General features: G+C 42.3%; 1 protein-coding gene across 1 annotated transcript in view; it reads right to left on the bottom strand.

Moving 5' to 3' along the window:
• COL19A1 (collagen type XIX alpha 1 chain) overlaps positions 1-19,401 on the bottom strand; it is a 248,436-nt gene that overhangs the window by 105,684 nt on the left and 123,351 nt on the right. Inside the window, exons 15-17 of the mRNA XM_048496321.1 lie at positions 11,095-11,148; positions 9,978-10,013; positions 1,614-1,667 (exon numbers count right to left, since the gene is read on the bottom strand). Of these exons, the coding sequence (XP_048352278.1) occupies positions 1,614-1,667; positions 9,978-10,013; positions 11,095-11,148 (144 nt within the window). The remainder of the gene's footprint in view (positions 1-1,613; positions 1,668-9,977; positions 10,014-11,094; positions 11,149-19,401) is intronic.

Here is a 19,401-nt window from a genome sequence, read left to right on the forward strand (position 1 = left end):
ACCCAACTCTGTTTCTCTTTCCCAGCAGAGTTGGGTGAGTTAGCAAATGTTTCAAGAAGTGCTTAAGAGTAATCATGGACTGAGGGTCAATATAAAAAGCTTCTGAACATAGATGTAGATAAAATTAAGGTAAAGTTGATGGATAATACTGCCAATCAGAGAATTACTCTCTCCCTAAAAGAACAATTTGCATTTTGGAGGGGCTGTTGGATCCATGTGTGCAGATGCACTGATCTCCTCGGTGGGAATCAGATCTTTTTGCCAACTCTAACTGGTGCATAAGCTGCATGTTTTTCGTGAAAAAGCAAAGTTTGACTCCAGTACAATTATAAATCTTCGAAATTATTAAATATAGGATTGATAGGGAGAATGGGTGTTCTGTAGTTTGTGCTTTAGGTATGTCTGTAGGGATTCTAAAAGTCAAGGCCGAATCAGGAGAAGGTGCTGCAGATGTTGGTGGGGAAATATTCTCCATGATTGACATTTTGAGGGCAATCCTAAGTAGTCTTACACAGAAGGAAGTCTAATTTTATTCCTGGGTAAGTATCCTTAGAACTGTACCCTTTGTTTCTGCCTGTCCTCCTCCCTCTGCCCCTGCAATGATTGACGGGTGATTACTTAGTCAAAAAACAATTTTGTATCTTGTAACTTTCTCAAAGATTTTTGGTGTTGTCTTGACTTTTCCCATTTCTGATCTCTTTCTCTTCTTGCAAATCATTCATTCCCCACCTCATTCCTCACTTCTGTTGAACAATATATTTAGACAACAAAAGGATAGCCAAACCAAAAGTGAGAATTTAACCCCTAATTTTAGTTCTAATTTAACTTATTATGAAGGTCGCGACTGTAAATTACATTTTTATGTAAGCATCCTTGGGAATACCAGTACAGAAAGGTGGTGTAAGAATGAATAAAATAAATGAAAACAAAAAGGGGAACAAAAACTTGACTCATATAGGCATGATTGTCATTGAAAAGCTTATTTTACATGCTTTTGTTACTGTAATATAAGGCAGATGCGACTTGGCAGCACTTGTATGCAAGAGGCACTTGCATGGTGATTTCCTGTAACAACGCCAGTGAATCTGCCACATGGAGGCGGAGTGCTTGGGAAGTAACCTTGTGGCTAAAGGAGACTTAAATAAGAAGCACTTGCATATTTGACCACTGCAGGTTCTCATCCCAGGAGAGAGATTCTTTGGCAGCAACTGGCCCATTCTGGCTGAAGGTAAATTGCAACAAAGATGTTGTTCTGATGCATGTTTGCTACAACCTCCTTTATAAAGTGATGCTACAACTGTTTGGCAATGCCGCTTTCTCCTTGTGATTGCCATTTCCCTTATATAAGAGGGAAGTGTGAGGCACACACACACACATCTATTCTCATGAATGCCAGAAACTGCAAGTGTCCACAGTAATCCCACAAGTATTTTATATTAGAAAAAAAAATCAGAAAAACAGTCCAAAAGAGGCTTCTGCAGTCTTTATCCAAAACTGAGAAAAAATAAAACTGGACTTCTTGCCTAGCAGAGCATGGGCCCAGGCGTCTTCCTTAAAAAGGTTACAATGGGACCAATGAACATATAGCAATTATTATTGCTGTACTTACTCACCCTTTGACCTTCTTTCCCAGGTGGGCCTTGAGGACCTTCTATCCCTAGCATTTCCTGTAAACACAAACATTTCAGAAAAATGTTTCACATTAATGTGACCAGATACCTATTTTTCAAACAGCTTAACAAGACTTAAGTAACACAAAATTTTACCTCTGCCTCTCTGTGTTCAATATCTATGTTCATGTCTACTGAGGGTTAGGGCTGGAAAATGTCCCAAATGTGAAAAGACAGCAGTTTAGAATGGTTAAAACTTTTCTTCTACCCCAGTGTCATACAGAAACCCTTTCCTAACGGCTATCCACCGAAGTCAATGTACTGACTGTGCAATCCAGTGAGAGGGTGTGAAGGTGAACTGGAAGTGACAGAGAGGTTACACTGAGGTTACACTGGCATCCATGCCACCAGCACTGTGCCAGGTTACACTGGCATCCATGCCACCAGTCTCGAACCCAGGGCCGGGGTGGTGGTGTAGCAATGTTCATCCGCAATTCCATTCCCTTCAGGGCAGTCCCCGTCCCGGAGATCACCGGCATGGAGTGTGTCGGCCTGGAGTGGTTGGCCATGGAGAGGTTGGCGGTCCTTCTGGTGTACCGGTCGCCTAGCGCACCGGGGGACTGCCTTCTGCGGCTGCTAGAGGTGGTGGCTGACTGGGCATTGAGGTTTCCCAGGCTTATTGTCCTGGGTGACTTCAATGTCCATGTCGACACCGCCTCATGTATGGCGGCTGCGGACCTAGTGTCATCCATGGCGACTCTAGGCCTCTCCTTAATAAATTCTGGCCCCACCCATGAGGCTGGGCACACGCTGGATTTGGTCTTTGGGTCAGGGGTTAATCTGGTCGTATCCTCTATTGATAGAGTGCCATGGTCCGACCACTATGCCCTGAAGCTGCGGCTTGACATGCTGCGCCGCCCCTGTCTAGGCGACGGGCCGATTTATGCCCGCCCACAGAGACTTATGGATCCAATTGGTTTCCTGAATGCTCTGCGGGACCCTGAACCCGCCGGCACACTCGATGAGCAAGTGGAGGATTGGAATTCCCGCCTCTCTGATGCCATCGAGACTGTTGCTCCCCGGCGTCCTCTGCGCCCCCGTTCACGGCAGGCTCCATGGTATACAGAGGAGCTGCGCCAGATGAAACGGGTGCTCAGACGTCTAGAGCGAGTGTGGAGGAAAGCTCGTGACGAAGCTGCGCGAACATCCTATAGGACGTTTATGAAAGCCTATGAGATGGCGACGAAGGAGGCGAAGAGGGCTTTCTTCTCTTCCTCTCTCGCATCTGCTAGCTCTCGCCCGGCTCAATTGTTTCGGATAATTCGATCTTTGACCTCTTTATCAGAGGGTTCTACAAATCGTGAATTGGCTATTAGCTGTGAGGCATTTATGAGCTTTTTTGCAGACAAAGTTGCGTCGCTCCGCCAGGACCTTCCTGCCACCTTAACTACAATTAGTGAACTGGAGGCTCCCTTGCCGTCTTCTGGCCCTTGTTTGGCCCGGTTTTCCCTGCTCTCCGAAGCTGCTGTTGACAGGATCTTGGCTGCTGTTAGACCTACTACCTGTCCTCTGGATCCGTGCCCTTCCTGGCTAATTAAAACTTGCCGGGAGGAGTTACGACCCCACCTGTTGAAGATCATCAATGATTCTCTTGAGCAAGGAGTCTTTCCAGATGGGTTGAAGGAGGCAGTGGTCCGCCCACTCTTGAAAAGACCATTGTTAGATCCTGGAGATCTGGCCAATTACCGCCCCGTCTCGAATCTTTCATTTCTGGGGAAGGTAATTGAGAGAGTGGTGTTGGAGCAGCTTCAGGGTTTCCTGGATGAAACATCAGCTTTCGACCCCTTCCAGTCCGGCTTCCGTGCTGGGCATGGGACGGAGACGGTTCTCGTCGCTGTCACAGATACGCTCCGTATGCAACTTGACCGAGGCGGATCGGCGCTGCTGGTGTTGTTAGATCTCACCGCAGCGTTTGATGTGGTCGACCACGACCTTTTGGCCCACCGCCTGGCCGCCTCCGGGGTCCGGGGCACTGTCCTTCAATGGATTGTCTCGTTCCTCCGGGGGCGGAGTCAGCAAGTGTGGTGTGGGGACAAAGCTTCCCAGAGGTGCCCGCTTTATTGTGGTGTGCCTCAGGGGGCATTGTTGTCCCCACTGTTATTTAACATCTATATGCGACCCCTTGCTCAGTTGGTACGGAGCTTTGGGCTGGTCTGCCATCAGTATGCTGATGACACTCAGCTCATTCTGTCGATGGAGGCGGGAGCTGTCACCGCCCCTGCAGCTCTACAGCATTGTTTGGAGGCGGTCGCTGGTTGGTTACAACAGAGCAGGTTAAAACTTAATCCATCGAAGACGGAGATCCTCTGGCTTGGCCGGGGGGGAGAGATTGGGGAATTCCAGCTGCCGGTGTGGGAGGGGGTCACATTGGCGCCGACCTCCTCCGTCCGCAGCCTGGGGGTCCACCTGGATTCGTCTCTTTCAATGGAGACCCAGGTGGCCCATACAACCCGGGTTGTGTTTTTCCATCTTCGACAGGTCCGACGGCTGGCTCCCTTCCTCTCCAACGCTGACCTAGCCACTGTGATCCATGCAACGGTCACCTCCAGGCTAGACTATTGTAACTCGCTCTACGCGGGCCTTCCCTTGCGTCTGATTCGGAAGCTAAAACTGGTCCAAAATGCAGCTGCACGTCTGCTCACAGGCAGTGCCATCTGGGATCATATCCAGCCTGTGTTGCACCAGCTGCATTGGCTCCCAGTGGAGTTCCGAATCATCTTCAAGGTGTTGGTCTTGACCTTTAAGGCCTTACGCGGCCTGGGACCCTCGTACCTTCGGGACCGCATTACCCCATATGTCCCGAGTCGACCTCTGCGCTCAGCAGAGGCCAATTTACTGGAGATCCCTGGCCCCTCAATGATGCGGCTGGCCTCCACTCGGGCCAGGGCCTTTACGGCTCTGGCCCCTGCCTGGTGGAACACTCTACCACCAGCTGTCCGGGCCCTGCGGGACCTTGGAGAGTTCCGTAGGGCCTGCAAGACCGAATTGTTCCACCGGGCCTTCGGAGAGACCAGCCGCTGAGGATGCCCTGCTTTCATCCTCCCCCCTGCTGTATAGGGTCCCTAACATCATCGGGACCCATTATTCTTCTTGGGAGGGTTGCATATGGGTTCGTGGGATACTGTTTTAGAATGAAAATTTTAAACTTTTATATGTTTATGTTTATATATGCTTTTATATTGTTCACTGCCCTGAGCCCTTTGGGGATAGGGCGGTATATTAAATCAAATAATAAATAAATAAATAAATAAATAATAAAGTGGCACAGATGCCAGTACAGAGGAACTTACCTCAGCAGCCAGGTGCCAAGGTGACCAAACCCAGACGTACAGCCAGGTGCCACGGTGCCCAAACCTGGACGTACAGTCCTGCAGCAATGGGCCTTTGCTGCAAAAGTTTCTGCTGGAATTCCGGGGACATTCTGGGGGTGTCCCCAGAGTGGACCTGACTTTAGTCAGCATCCAAAGGACTTTCAGTCTGGTAGCACCCCCTATATAAACAGCCAATTTACACCCAAAAGAAAGGTGCAAGTCCGTGTTCCCAATGGGATTTTTCATGCGGCTAGTTTTTTTAAAAAAAATCCCCTTCTCACCCCACCTGAAACCCCATTGGAGGCAGCACTGGTGTGCTACCATGCCACCGTGCCCGGCCATTGCTCCACCACACATCTCTTTGGACTGGGCTGCCAGAGAGCAGCAACTTTGCTTATGGTTGAGTTGGGTGCAGTCTGTAATTGGGTACTCATATCTTGTCTCCTTAAGCGCAAAGCATATCTCAAGTATTTTAATTTTTCTATATATGTGTTAATTCCTACTTTCACTTGCAGCAATCATAGTTGACATCTCTGTTTCTCAAAAAGATTAATTTAGAATTAATTTCCTTTATAAATCACATTTGTTGTTCAGAGATTAAAATATTGGCATCATTAAAATATAAGCCTTTAGTAAGGTAAACAACACTGACTACATAATTTAAACCCTTGTGCAGGGGCAGGGAAGGAACATCTGAGATGCCATTTTATACTGAAGTGCATTAGTAATAGCAGGAAACATAAAGCTAATGTCACACCATCTTGTCTAATGAAAAATACATAAATCATTTTGTTACAATTGCAGAGGCTGCAGATTTCTACAAAGCATAAATCTTCTCAGGGGCCAAAAACAAAACAAACACCGCTCCTCCCATAAATCTGTGGAGCTTTCCTGCATTACTGTACTGAAGAGATTAAAATAGGCTAAAATGACAGGAATATTCTCTGCTCCTCTAGAAATTATACCTTGATAGAATACTCCTGTCACATGTGAGAACACTGATCTCTTGAGAGTGTTAAAATCATCCCATGATCATTTCTATATTAAAAGCTTGAATCATGAGCTTAAATAACAGAACTGGTTTAAAACACATTTCTGGGAGGAGTCATTTTTCTGACTTGAAGCAGTCCACAAGGGATACTCTTTGCCCCATTTTGGAAATGTAATTTAGTTCAGCTACTCAGTAGAGCACACAATGAAAACAGTGCTTCTTGAAGCCATTTCAGATCAGAAAAAAATGGCACTGAGTAAGTACTAAGTCTTTTTTCTCCACGTGATTGTTTTTCCACCACCTTGTACACTCTCAAGGCAAAGATTCCTCTAGAGACCTACGTACATCTGTTCTTAATCCTTTTAAACAGAAATATGTCTCAATTATAACAATAATTTCCAAATTAACTCTCATTGTGGCTCTAATCTGAGAACCCGCCAAATGACTCCCCATCCCTGGACCTACAAAATTTGTAATATGAATGCAGTATTACACAAGATGGATATCACAGTGACATCACAGTGCATTACACCACATTTATTTTGTATAAATATTGCCAATCATGCTGTACAGCTGACATAAATTTTTAAAATACAGAATACATTGAATCTACGGAAAGCAATATTCTGCAAACATTCACACGAGAGAGCTTGAGAGATAATTCAGCCATAGGCAAGCTCTTTAGTACTTCCCATACTTGTGCTTTTACAAGCGGAAGGATATCTTTGGATTTAGTTTTACTTTTATCACGCAACATTCTAATATGAGGTGTAAACTAGCCCTTCTAAGAACAGAGAGTGCTTTCAGCTTTGGATCTGTCCCAATACCTGAACATATTTATTTAGACTGTGATAGAAAGCAACCTACAGATTTATCCCCACTTAGCATGCAGCAATAGAACCATGTAGTGTATTACTGATAGGACACTTGTTCACTGAATGTGTGTCTAAAAGAGACTACAGGACTTGTCTAGGCCTAAGTTACCAGCTTTCTGGTTTTATTTTCTTTGTACAGAAGATGTTATCTGATGCTTCATTTGACTAGGCCCCAAGGAGTAAGGAGCCAGCATTCCAAGTATCTGTTTAGTAAGCAAATCTTAGGTGCTTGTGCTAGTGACTGACTTAACCCTTGGCTTCGGTGTAAACATTTGGTGCCATCTGGATGAGTATTTTATAACTCCCACAGGGATAGGCCCACAGGAACGTAGAGACTGACGCTCATTTTCCTGAGGAACTAAACGCTGTGGATCAAGTGTCAAGAGAAATAGTTTTCATATACTTTACAAGAGAGATCATTGTACCACCTTCCTTCACCTGTCACTCTTCTGATATGACATCCAGGCTTAAGCTCTGGATACCAGAAAGGAGAGAGGAGCTTAGCCAACTGTGTCATTTCAGAGAAAAGCCCCTGACTTTTTTCACTCTAATTCAGCACCTTGACAAAACCACAAAAATAATGCCATAATCCCTGATGCTCCGTTACTGGATGGCCCTTACAGCATTCATTAAGAATATCAGACTTGAAATAGTATCTACTGTTGCAATCTATGTGCTATCGTTAGCCAAATAATTTCAATTTGAGGGAAATAATTCACCTGAAGTCAAGAGATTTAATATGCACACATTCCAATTAAAACATGTAAACAACATGATTTTCTGAGTACTGCTCACACTCAACCTATATTGTAGCAGCAGTTTTATCACTGGCGAAGCAATTTGGTTCTGCATTGTCCTTGCAGTAAGTGGATACTACTGGCAGTGATAGGCTCACTATGGTGGATTATGCACAGCACAAACATAATGTTTTTAGGACAGTGGCTTACTCTTAATGGGGACATGGGATATCCCATGTTCCTGCGCGCACACCGTTTCATCATGTGTGGGACGCCAGGTGCCCTCATGTGACAAAATGGTGTACACCCGAGTTGCCAGCCACAAGTTGCTGCCCTCTCCTGCCCTTCCTGCAAGCCAGTTTCTGCCCTTCCCAGGCTCTGGGGAGAGCAGAAGCCAACCTGCAGGTACATGGGGGGGGGGTCCATGGTGGACAGAGGTACCCCACCCTCCCAGGCTCCCTACAGCTTGGCATCTGCCCTCCCCAGACCCTGGGAGCAGGAGCCGACCCGCAAGGATGCAGGGGAACGGGGCTCTGCAGTGTGTGGCACCCCACACTCCTGGGCTCCCTGCAGGTTGGTTTCTGCCTCCTCAGGCCCTGGGGATAGCAGAGCCAGCCTGCCGGGAAGCAGGGGGCTCAGTGGCAGATGGCAGTGGCGGTGGCGCCCTGCCCTCCTGGGCTCCTTGCAGGCTGACTTCTGCCCTCCTCCCTGAGCCCCGTCCTCCCCCACCCTCTCTGCTGGCTCCCTGGGGTACAGGGAACCAGGCAGGGGGGTGGGGCACGGGGAGCCAGGTGGGAGGGGCATGAGGAGGTGGTCATGCCCCCGGGGTGCCATTTAGGCCCCGTATGCCACTGCTTTGGGATGTTATTTATTTATTTATTTATTTATTTATTTATTTATTTATTTATTTATTTATTTATTATATTTGTATACCGCCCTCCCCGAAGGCTCAGGGCGGTTTCCAACAACATAAAAATTTAAAACATCATAAATATAAGTTAATTAAAATACATAAAATATTAAACTAGAGATGGCTTCAACTATTCTATTCTATTCCCCCTTTTATAAAAAGTGTTTTGGGGAAGAACTTCCTGTGAACCCAGGTTTTTCAAAAATTACTAAACTAGCAATCTTATTTATTTATTTGTTTGTTTTTTGAATTTCTTAATCACCCCTTCCCCCGCCCCTTCAACACAGGTTGAAGATGATTCCTGCCTGCTGAGTGAATGCAAGGAGGCAGGAAATGCTTTATTTCTCCAGCCCTAACCGCTTACTTTTATTTCCACTTCTCATTCCCACCATTTTGCGTGCTGCAACAGATTCTCCATGGAGATTCCCCACGGAGGTTTCCTCTGCTTGCAGCTCATCCATTTGCTATTTGTTTTGCCTAGCGATCCCATGGCCGTGTCATTTTTCTTTCTTTTTAGGGGATGACTGAGAAGCTATAGCAACATGGTTACAGAAGCTGAAATATGCACATGTTTGTGTTGTTGTAGCTTTGTAGACATCCCTCTAAAAACAAAAAAAGGAGAAACGACTCATGCATGGGATTGCTAGGCAAAACAAACTTTATTCATCTACTTTTTTACAGTGAAATAGGAAACAGATGAGCTGCAAGCAGAAGAATCTGTTGCAGCACACAAAATGGTGGTTGTCACTGTGAAATTGACAAGAGCTCTGTGCAGCTGGTGGGTAAAAGATCTGTTTTGGCTGACAACACTTGTGGGAACACAATATGCCAAAAAGGATCTTTTTATAACATCCTGAAGATGTTATATTTATGCTGTGTGGAATCCATCTGTGTAGGCTGGCAGCTTTGTGCAGGAACTATAAAGTTTTTGTATTCTTTATAGCACTATGGCACTTTACTGATACTCAAAAACATTTTAAAATAATAGTGGTAAACTTCCTTTCAGCTTCCGACAGCTATCTTTATTATAAGAAAGTTAACGTACAAGTTTACCATGTAAAATAAAAGCCATAATTTTCATGATTGATGCTGAAAATCTACCATAAATTTAACTCCAAATTTGTCCCACTGAAGTAACTGCTGGATATGTAAGGTGGAAAACAAAATTATGTATTATTTGCTCACACAGAGCTTTTACAATGATCTTGTTTCACACAACGACAAAATGGAAGCATTTTTCAGATTGTTGAGAATATAAACACAAACTAAATGCATTGTTTTCCCCACTTAATATTTCTGGGATACCAGTGTTCCAAGCTGCTAGGTAAATATTTTGTTTCAGTTGAAGAAAATATCAATTCCTTTAGGTATTTATTTGATTATCCCCAAGCAATTTTAGCATTAGGAAGCCAGTCCATTTCAAGCAAGAATATTCTGAAAGTTACGAGTGCTCTCCTTTCTGTTAGTTGGCATGCATACTTACGCTAAGGGCAGCTGGTCCTGGAGGCCCTATTTCGCCCTTAGGAAGAAACACATAAAAACAGTAAGTCTTTCTATTTCATCAAGAAAAATACACCTTATCATTAGGGTCTATATACAGATTGAAAAACTGTGTTTTACGATATGTTGCTAGACAAATCAAGAGGAGAACTGGCATCATGTGGGTGGCACATTTGAAAAAAAATAGATATCATGCAATCAAGGTGCATTGTGGCACAGTCTAGTGCTGTTGCAAACATATACATTATGTCATTGTCTGCTCTGCAACTTAAATTTTTAAATCAATCTTCATTCAAAGAGCCAAACTGCCACTAAATATGATCTGTACAAGTGGTGTGGTATCTATTCCCAGGCAATTCAGTGACAACCTTGCTGCTAGGAGGAGCATGAATGTAGGGAGGTAGCTTGTCCATCTGTCTAACACCAGGGGAGTTGTACATAAGAGCCAGAGAGAAGTACACAACTTCTAAAAAACAAAAATGGGAGGGAGAAATCCATAAAATGGTATTGGAGATATGGGACAGTTGTAGGCCTTCACAACTTTTATTGAGGGGGAAGGAAACAGCAACACAGCAAAGTGCTGCAACCCATTAAAGAAGCACACGAAACAATACTTTAGAAAAACTCACAAAAAGTTTTGTGACACCTTAAAGACAAAATGTATTTATCGTAACACATACTTTTATTGATCTGAGTGCACTTTGTTAAATATGTAAAGCAGAGGTTTAGGTGGGTAGGAATACATAATATAGATACATAATGGGAGAATGGGAAAGTGATGCCAAAAGACCGGGCAATGCAAGAGACAGCAATAGGCATCATATTACTATGCAAATTAATACAAGTCAAATCAAAAGGACAGAAGATCTAGACAGAAGCAATGATCAAGCAACTATTATAAGTTAGTTGTTTTTAAGTAGTCTATAAAAGCTATCAATAATACAGGAATAACTGAACCAAGAATCTGAACAGCACAATTATAAGTGTTACATCTAAAGGATAGGATTCTGATGTGATTTTTTCCTTTATTAAACAAACCTTGCCTAGATTTTTGACAAATAATTAACTTTTAGCATGCATAGGCATCCACACGCCAATACCTTTTCACCCTTTGGACCAGGCATCCCATGATCACCGGCATCTCCTTTTAAGCCCTACAGAATGACCCAAAAAAGAATACACATATCATTTACTGCAGAATAATAACATGTACACTACCAAAATAAAGCATTGGTGGTCCTTTAAAATTACAAACAAAAACGCAATCCAGATGGGGGCACTCTGTAGCAGCAGGAGGCAGCACAGCAAAGGCTACACTGAGCCACTTCCAATGAAGCTCCAGGTAATGTAGCAAGCAGCAGGGCATAAATACCCCAGATGCTTCCCGAAATGCTGCATAGGAAATAATAACTTATGCCACATGTCATCGGCCTATGTCAGAGGTTTTCCTGCATCAAAAGCCCGGTGGAAGCCTATTGAGGTTGGCTCCACCTCCATAACACCCCTAGCTGCCCACACCTGTGCCAACATCCATGTTTAGGCTGGCACAGCTCTGCAGCTAGAGGCTACTTCTGGGTCAGGAGCTGCAAAGCAACATGGTGCCTCCTCACCTGCCTGTTTGCTCTCCCCACTGGCACTAGTGCCACTACCTCAGCAGGGTGGGCAAGTGCACTGGCGCAGTCCTAAGCCAGTTCCAAGAGTCCCTCCTCCCCTTCCCAATCAGAATTGGGTTGCCCAAATATGAATAATCAGAAAGAAACTATAATAGGTTCTGTCAATTACGTGGAAAACAGCCATCACCTGTGAAAATCTGGGAATTTTGCTTTGTTGAAATATTAACAATGAAATTCTAAGTAGAGTTATTTTAGAGAAGAGTAGTAGTAGTAGTAGTAGTAGTAGTAGTAGTAGTAGTAGTAGTAGTAGTAGTAGTAGTAGTAGTTTTGGATTTATAACCCACCTTTCTCTCCTATAAGGAGGCACAAGGTGGCTTACAAACTCCTTTCCCTTCCTCTCCCCACAACAGACACCTTGTGAGGTAGGTGAGGCTGAGAGAGTTCAGAAGAACTGTGACTAACCCAAGGTCACCCAGCAGGAATGTAGGAGTGCGGAAACACATCTGGTTCACCAGATAAGCCTCTGCCACTCATGTGGAGGAGTGGGGAATCACACCTGATTCTCCAGATTAGAATCCATCTGCTCTTAACCACTTCACCACGCTAAGCTAACTGGTTTCAATTGCCTAAGACTGGAGTAACTCTGTATCGAACTATACTGTTACTCACACACTTACACTTATGTAGCCTTTCCCCCAGAAAGAAGAAAAAAATGTTAGTTTTCACTACACTTTCAAAGCACACATGACAAATGTTTAAGAGAAGCCCACAGAGTTTCTAAAAATTCAGATATTTAAAGTCATTTATGTTGAACCTGGAGGTCAGGCATCACAAAAAAAAATTTGGCAATGCTATTTTTTCACTGAAGTTGCAAACAATGTCATCAATACAGCTAATTCTCAAGTTGGACAAATCTGTGTATATGTAAACCAAGAAATGGGAGCTTTGAACAGGCAAGACATCTTTCTTCAAAACTGAAAAATGCCCCAAGTTTGCCAAACAAAACAAAACAAAACGTAAAACAAATCTTAAAAACAAAGGGAAAAAAAGGGAAAAAAAGGGGGAAAAAGGGGGTTGTCCTAAACCCACCTTGGGTCTATGTGTAAAATAAGTTCTTGTGTTTTTATGTGTGTTCTCCTTTGATGCCATTATCCCAAGTTAAATCCAGCCCACCCCCCATATTATCAGTGACTTGGGGAACAACAGTAAAGGCTACTTCTGAACATGTGCCAAGGGCAGAGTTTCCAAGTTACTTCAGTTCTTCCCCTGTGCATGTTTATCAGCGTGAACGAGTAGTTAAAGGGTCCTAGGAGAAGTTTGAATATAGTGTGCTCTCCTAAATAGTGGAAGAGAGGAAAATAGTGAAAGAGAGAGAAATAGTGGAAGAGAGAAAAGAGGAGAAATAGTGGAAGAGAGGAAAATAAGATGCTGCCTATAAGTCCTCGCTTGTTAAAATAATTTGTGAGAATTTATTCCAAAGGCCACAAAAGCCTTTTCTAGACTGACTAGGTAGAAATTTTAAAATAAGTAAAGGATACACAATTTTTACCCATTGTCATATCAAGGTAGATGTTTGAAACAAGGACCATTAAAACCTGTATGTGTCATTCTAGAGAAGCAGAATTTACAATCCCAAATCCTCCTTTTTTCACTTTCAGCCCCTCCTAATGCTATTGCTTGACTTTCAGAAACAGGAAAGAGAAGGAAATATTGCTCTAAAATGATAAGCAACATCTGTGCTATGGTGGGCACAGAAGCATAAAATCAGCAAGTGTTCAAAGTACTCATATTTGTACAACTTCACTTCCTGCAGAAATTACATTAATTCACCATCTGGAAAAGACATAATTTAGAGCGTACGAGCACTGAAGTACCCACTTTGGATTAAATGGTAGATGTTGTAAATACTTCTGAGTTAGCTTTGATATGCCCTGTATGATGCTTGCCAAAAATAGAAGAGTTAAATCTAAAGTAGTCTTCACTCTGTCAAAGGGGGAAAAGGCTAACGAAAGAAAAAAATGGATTATGTGTCTCTGTGTCTTATTAATGCCAACTCACGAAACAATCTAAATGTAAAACAATAAGATTCTGAACAGATGCTTAAGGTAGCTGATCTGTTATGAACAGTAAACAAAATTTGCTAGATGGTAACTCCAGGAAATGAATGGAATAGTATATTTCAGTAGAGAAAGCATTCAGTGATTGTATTTAGAGAAGAGACAAAATTTATGAAATGGCATACAAGCACTTAATTTGGAAAATGAGATTCGTACTATGCTGAAAATAAACAGCAGATCACTTTAAAGACCTTGTCCCTAGTTATTCTCTGGCTATTCACTAGTGAAAGGAAGTTATTCTTCACTGTAGGGAGGAATTCGTCTCTACAATAAATATGTAAACACAGATAAATATGGAATCTTTTGGCTAGCATATTGTTAATAAATAGAGCTGGCTGACAACTGGTGGGAGATGGGAGAGGTGACTACTTATTTCTCGGGGGCAATCTTCATTGCTCCATGATTATGGCACTTTTGGCACAACCCAGAATCCCCAGCATCCCACCAGCGTGGTGCTCCAACACTCATCCCAAAACTTTATGGAGTTTTTGGCCGAGAACCAGAGTGTCACCCTTGTGTAATTCTGGTGCTTCCAGGTTTGTTCTGGAATTGATGTCAATGTGGAGTAATGAAGATCACCCCCCCCCCCCGCCGCCCCACTTCATAGTAGCAAATGGGAGATTCTGGATCTGTTTCTAACCAACAATAATAACCTGATAAATGGGGTGGAAGTGCTAGGGTCTTTAAGTGGGAGTGATCATGTTCTCCTGGAGTTCGTTATACAATGGAAATGGATGCCAAGGATACACGTTTAAGAAAGCTGATTTCAGTAAACATAAGAAACTACTGGGTGTGATCCCATGGTTAAGAATATTAAAAGAGAAGGGAGTACAAGATGGATGGGTATTTCTTAAAAGTAGATCTTGAAGACACAATTTCAATTCAAATAGTTCCAGTGAGGAGAAAAAATGGGAGGTGTCTAAAAAACCCAGGATGGATGTCTAAAGAACTCTCAAGTGAGCTAAGATATAAAAAGGACATGTACAAGAAATGGAAAAGGGGGAAATTACTAAAGAGGAATTCAAACAAATAGTCAAGACACATAAGAAGAAAGTCAGAAAAGCTAAATCTCACAATGAGCTCAGACTTGTGAGAGATGTTAAAACAATAAAAATGACTTTTTTGGTTATGTTCGTAGCAAAAGAAAGACAAAGGATATGATAGGATTACTGCATAGAGAAGATGGTGAAATACTAACAGGGGACAGAGAAAAGGCAGAACTACTCAACACCTTCTTTGCCTCTGTTTTTTCCCAAAAGAAAAACAGTGCTCAACTGGGGAGAAATGGATAAGAAGATACTGTAGGGGAAATGCAGCACAGAATAGAAAAAGATGAAGATACCAGCCACAGATGCAGGTGAAACATCAGAAGAAAATGCTACTGGAACATGGCCATACAACCCGGAAACCACACAACACCCCAATAAATAAAGAGCCAGTACAGGAATACCTGAATACTTTAGATGAATTCAAATCTCCAGGGCCTGACAAACTGCACCCAAGGCTATTAAAAGAACTGGCAGAAGTAATCTCAGAACCGCTTGCTATAATCCTGGAGAAGTCCCAGCAGACTAGAAGAGAGCTAATGTTGCCCCCATCTTCAAAAAGGGGGAAAAAGAGGACCCAAACAACTACCGCCCAATCAGCCTGACACCAGTACCAGGAAAGATTCTAGAGAAGAACATGAAGGTGACAGTCTGTAAGCACTTGTCTACAGCTCTGTCATGAAAGACTCTGATGGGCCTCTTACTTTTCTTTGTTTCACAGAATTTATCTGAACATTTTTTTGTTTTTGTTTAACAGAGAAGACTTTCAACATGTTCTGGATGGCTGCATGTTACACATAACACAGTGTGACTGCAGGAAACAGAACTGTTGACGGTAAGTCCTACGCATACTTAACAGGAATAACACTGAGGTCCTATGAACAGCACTAAATACCATCTGTCAATATTAGGCTGATGGGAATGATGGCTAAGAGGACAGATAATGACTGCTGTTTTGTTTTGTTTTGTATGGTCTGTGGATGAGAGGCAAGGATGCAAAATGAGCATTTTCATTGATGAAGATAGGTTATCAAGCTCCTCTGACTAAGATGAAAGGACTTGTTCAATATCAGAAATGTTCAGGACCTTTAGTGAGTGGACAGAAGAGAAATATTTTATTCATAACCCATTTTTTCAGAGCTCCTTATCTTATCATTCTCCCCTCCTCCACTCGATTGTCACAACAACCATGTGATGTAGATTAGGATGAGAAGATGTGACAGACCCAAGCTTACCAAACAAGCATTCATGGTGGAGTGGGAATTTAAAGCTGGATCCCCCGGATCTTAGTCTGGCATTGCAGCCACTACTGTATGCCAGCAAGGAATAGATGACCTTTCTGGCTCATGTCACCTTGGGGAGCATTATATGACCTCAAAGAATTGGGGGAGGGGAATCATCTGAACAAAACAAAATGGTTAGGGGCATTCTGGGTAAGCATTCAAAAACAATGAGAACATCTGCAAAGAAACACAACCTTCAGACGAAGAACAAGGAGCCTCCTGTTTTCTTTGTGGTTGTCTGAAAGAACTAATCATGGAGATGCTTGTCCTCCCTCTGGCCCATGTTCTTGAACCAGCCAATAGGAAGTACTGTAGTACTTTGGCTTCTGTCCAACAATGGAAACTGTCTTCATTTCGTCCTGTAATTACAAATTACTGAATGTGGAACTACACAGAAATGTGAAATAGGTTCTAATGGTCAGTTTTTTAAAATTGGGCTCAGAGTACAAAACAGACTTGTAATGCATCAGTTACATTACTTTAAACTACATGGAAAGCAAGGTTTAATCATTTCCTGGTCACTGATAGTATTAATTGAAATAGCAATATATTTAAATTTGGCTAACTTTTAATATATGTGCATTCCTCTTAAATGACATATTTCATGCACATTTTTGTACTCAGACATTTCTAAGTAAGTACAAAATGTAGTATAACCACATTTAAATTTATTCTCTGATTTTCAAGGACCAACTCCGAAAGGGTCGACTATCCATTTGCATCATTAAGTCTGAAATACCAACTACAGCCATGACAGCTGGAATTTCAAGGGGGAAGTGATCATGTCAGCTAACATCACCCTCTGACCTGCTTTTAAAATTAGATTTTTTAAAAATCCATCTAATCCTAGCTCCTTGACTTTAATCAGGTCTTAGAAACTGTCCACACAAGGAAATAGCCTTCAACTAAGAGCCAGTTCCCTTTATTGTTCCATGAGGAAGGTTTGTTCCACAATTATGTTAAAAGCTTTTCTTTACTCCTACAGAGATTTAGCCAAAAGTCAGTTTCAATTAACTGAGAAAGGCAGAAGATGTTCTCATTTTTTGAATAAAATGGAGAAAAGCGCTAACCGCTGCATAGAGGAACTCTTACACCAAGTGTGCCATGTGCAGAGATGACTTCAGCCCAAAGAAGACATGATGGAGGAGATCCCTTATCTAGATCTCTCACTTTTTTCTGACTTCAAAACTGCTGTGTAATATGACTGGGGAAGTGGAGCTGTACGGAGTGGGTGGGAATGAATCTTTTCTTCCCATGCCATTTCCCCAACCTAACCTGTCCTTCCCTATGCTAACAGCAGCAGCGGGGGGCAGTTTAGACAAGGGAAACACAGCCCAAGAGGACACAGTAAAATATCCCTCATCCTCAGCATGCCTTCCTTGATCAAGTTAGCAACATCAACCTGCCTTGAATTGTTGCCGTTGTTGTAGTAGTAGTTTTTAAAGCAGCAGAGCCTGCTTTTAAAGCAGTCTGCAAGGAGGGGAGAAAATACAACAATGACTACAACAACAGACAAAACAAACAGCAAATTGAAGTTTTTCTGCACTGGAAATATCAAATGATGAGTTAAGAAACATCAATGCAATCAGGATGTACACTTGGGATAAAGAACAGAAGGGAATTTCCCCACGCATCTCCATTCTATTTACTTATTTTCTAGCCCCACTTTTCCACCAGAGATCTCTCCAAAGCTATCATACAAATGCCACCACTGAAAAAGTTTTATCTTTATCTGCAAATCGACTCCAATCAAAGGACAATGGCACTCAAAGCAACGTTTTAATCCAAATGGCACATATGGACTATCCTTGTTATTTCAGTTGGAATTGCCAATGAGTACATTTAACTTGTAATAATGAGTAGTAGAAATCGCTCAAGTGCCACTTGACACTTCAATGTTTACCAACTGGTTAAAGATAATGATTTTCCAGGGGAAGTTGTGCACAACATCATTTGTTAGAGTGCTCTAATCACAATTCAACTTATAGCAATACAAATAGTTTATTTAGGTCTTAGAGTTTCTCCAGATGAAGGTTATTAGGTATTTACATTGCTAATGCATCCTCATTTCATATGCAATGCAAGTGTGGTTGGGAAGTCCATGTGTAACCCATACCATTTTAATATTTGCATGTTATTATTTTGGGATAATTTCCCTACAGGAGTTCCCTAGGGAACAGGAGTTCGTTAAGCATGAGCAGTTGGCAAGTTTGCTCATATATTACCGTGAGAGCCCTTCCCCCTTCAATCAGTCAATCTGGCTTGCAGCAGGAGAGGGAAGGCTCAGAGCTTGACTGAGGGGATTGACCATTTACATACCTGCAAGGAAATGGTGGGCCCAACAAGGGAGAAATGGCATATTATAATCTCCCCTAATATAACAAATTGGGATTGTGAGGTTGTTAATTATGTTACAGTTCAAAATATGGTTTGAACACCCACCTCAGTCAATCCAGTTTACAGTAGGAAAGCCCAGAGGTTGACTGAGGGAATTGATTATTTCCTTATAGGCCCAAGCTGGAGAAAGACCTGCAGCAGCCACAGACACCACAGAAGAACAGAAGAAGAAGCAGTCATGCACTTCTAATTAATATTTTGGACTTTCTCCTCTTCTTTTATTACTGGGCACTGTTGCCTTTCCTAAAGGGCACTGAAGATCTGAGTTGTGCTATATTCATAGCCACTATGATTTAGTTTTAACTGTAGTTGTAAAGTTTTTGTGTTCATATTAAATGTTTGTTACCATGAATGTTGTTATCCTGTTGAAGCAATTTCACATTTGTTTAGCAAGCCACAAGTTGCTATCATTTTATTGATTTTAAATTGCCCTCCTAAGACTCCAACAGAAATTTATGTAGCCAGGGATCCGCTAGGTTACACCTGCACACACTTATAAATTTTTATAAATGGTAGAGTTTATTTCACCTCAGTTGTGTCCTCTTTTCATTGCCCTTGTGCACAGACTCCCTCCTCATATGGCACAAAACAGTATTAATATCAAGAGCTCTGAGTCGGGAATAATGCTTTAATGCACCACTCCAAAGAACTGTTTGCGTGAAATGAGAAAAAATGTTTTCAAAACCATACGCTAAATTACTTATTTCCAAAGCTGGGAAAGATAATGCTATAATGCTATAATTATCCTAAGATGCCACCTAAAAAGGAATCAACGTGGCAGTTGCAACATGAGTGGCATTCATCATAAATATGGAATTTAAAATTGTAGCTCATCATCATCATCATCATCATCATCATTATTATTAATTCAACTTAATAAACCGCTCTCCCCCAAAGGGCTCAGAGCGGTGTACGGACAATAAATACCAAAGTACAAAAACATCGAATAAT

The sequence above is a fragment of the Sphaerodactylus townsendi genome, linkage group LG01 (assembly GCF_021028975.2).
Source record: "Sphaerodactylus townsendi isolate TG3544 linkage group LG01, MPM_Stown_v2.3, whole genome shotgun sequence".
Classification (NCBI taxonomy): domain Eukaryota; kingdom Metazoa; phylum Chordata; class Lepidosauria; order Squamata; family Sphaerodactylidae; genus Sphaerodactylus; species Sphaerodactylus townsendi.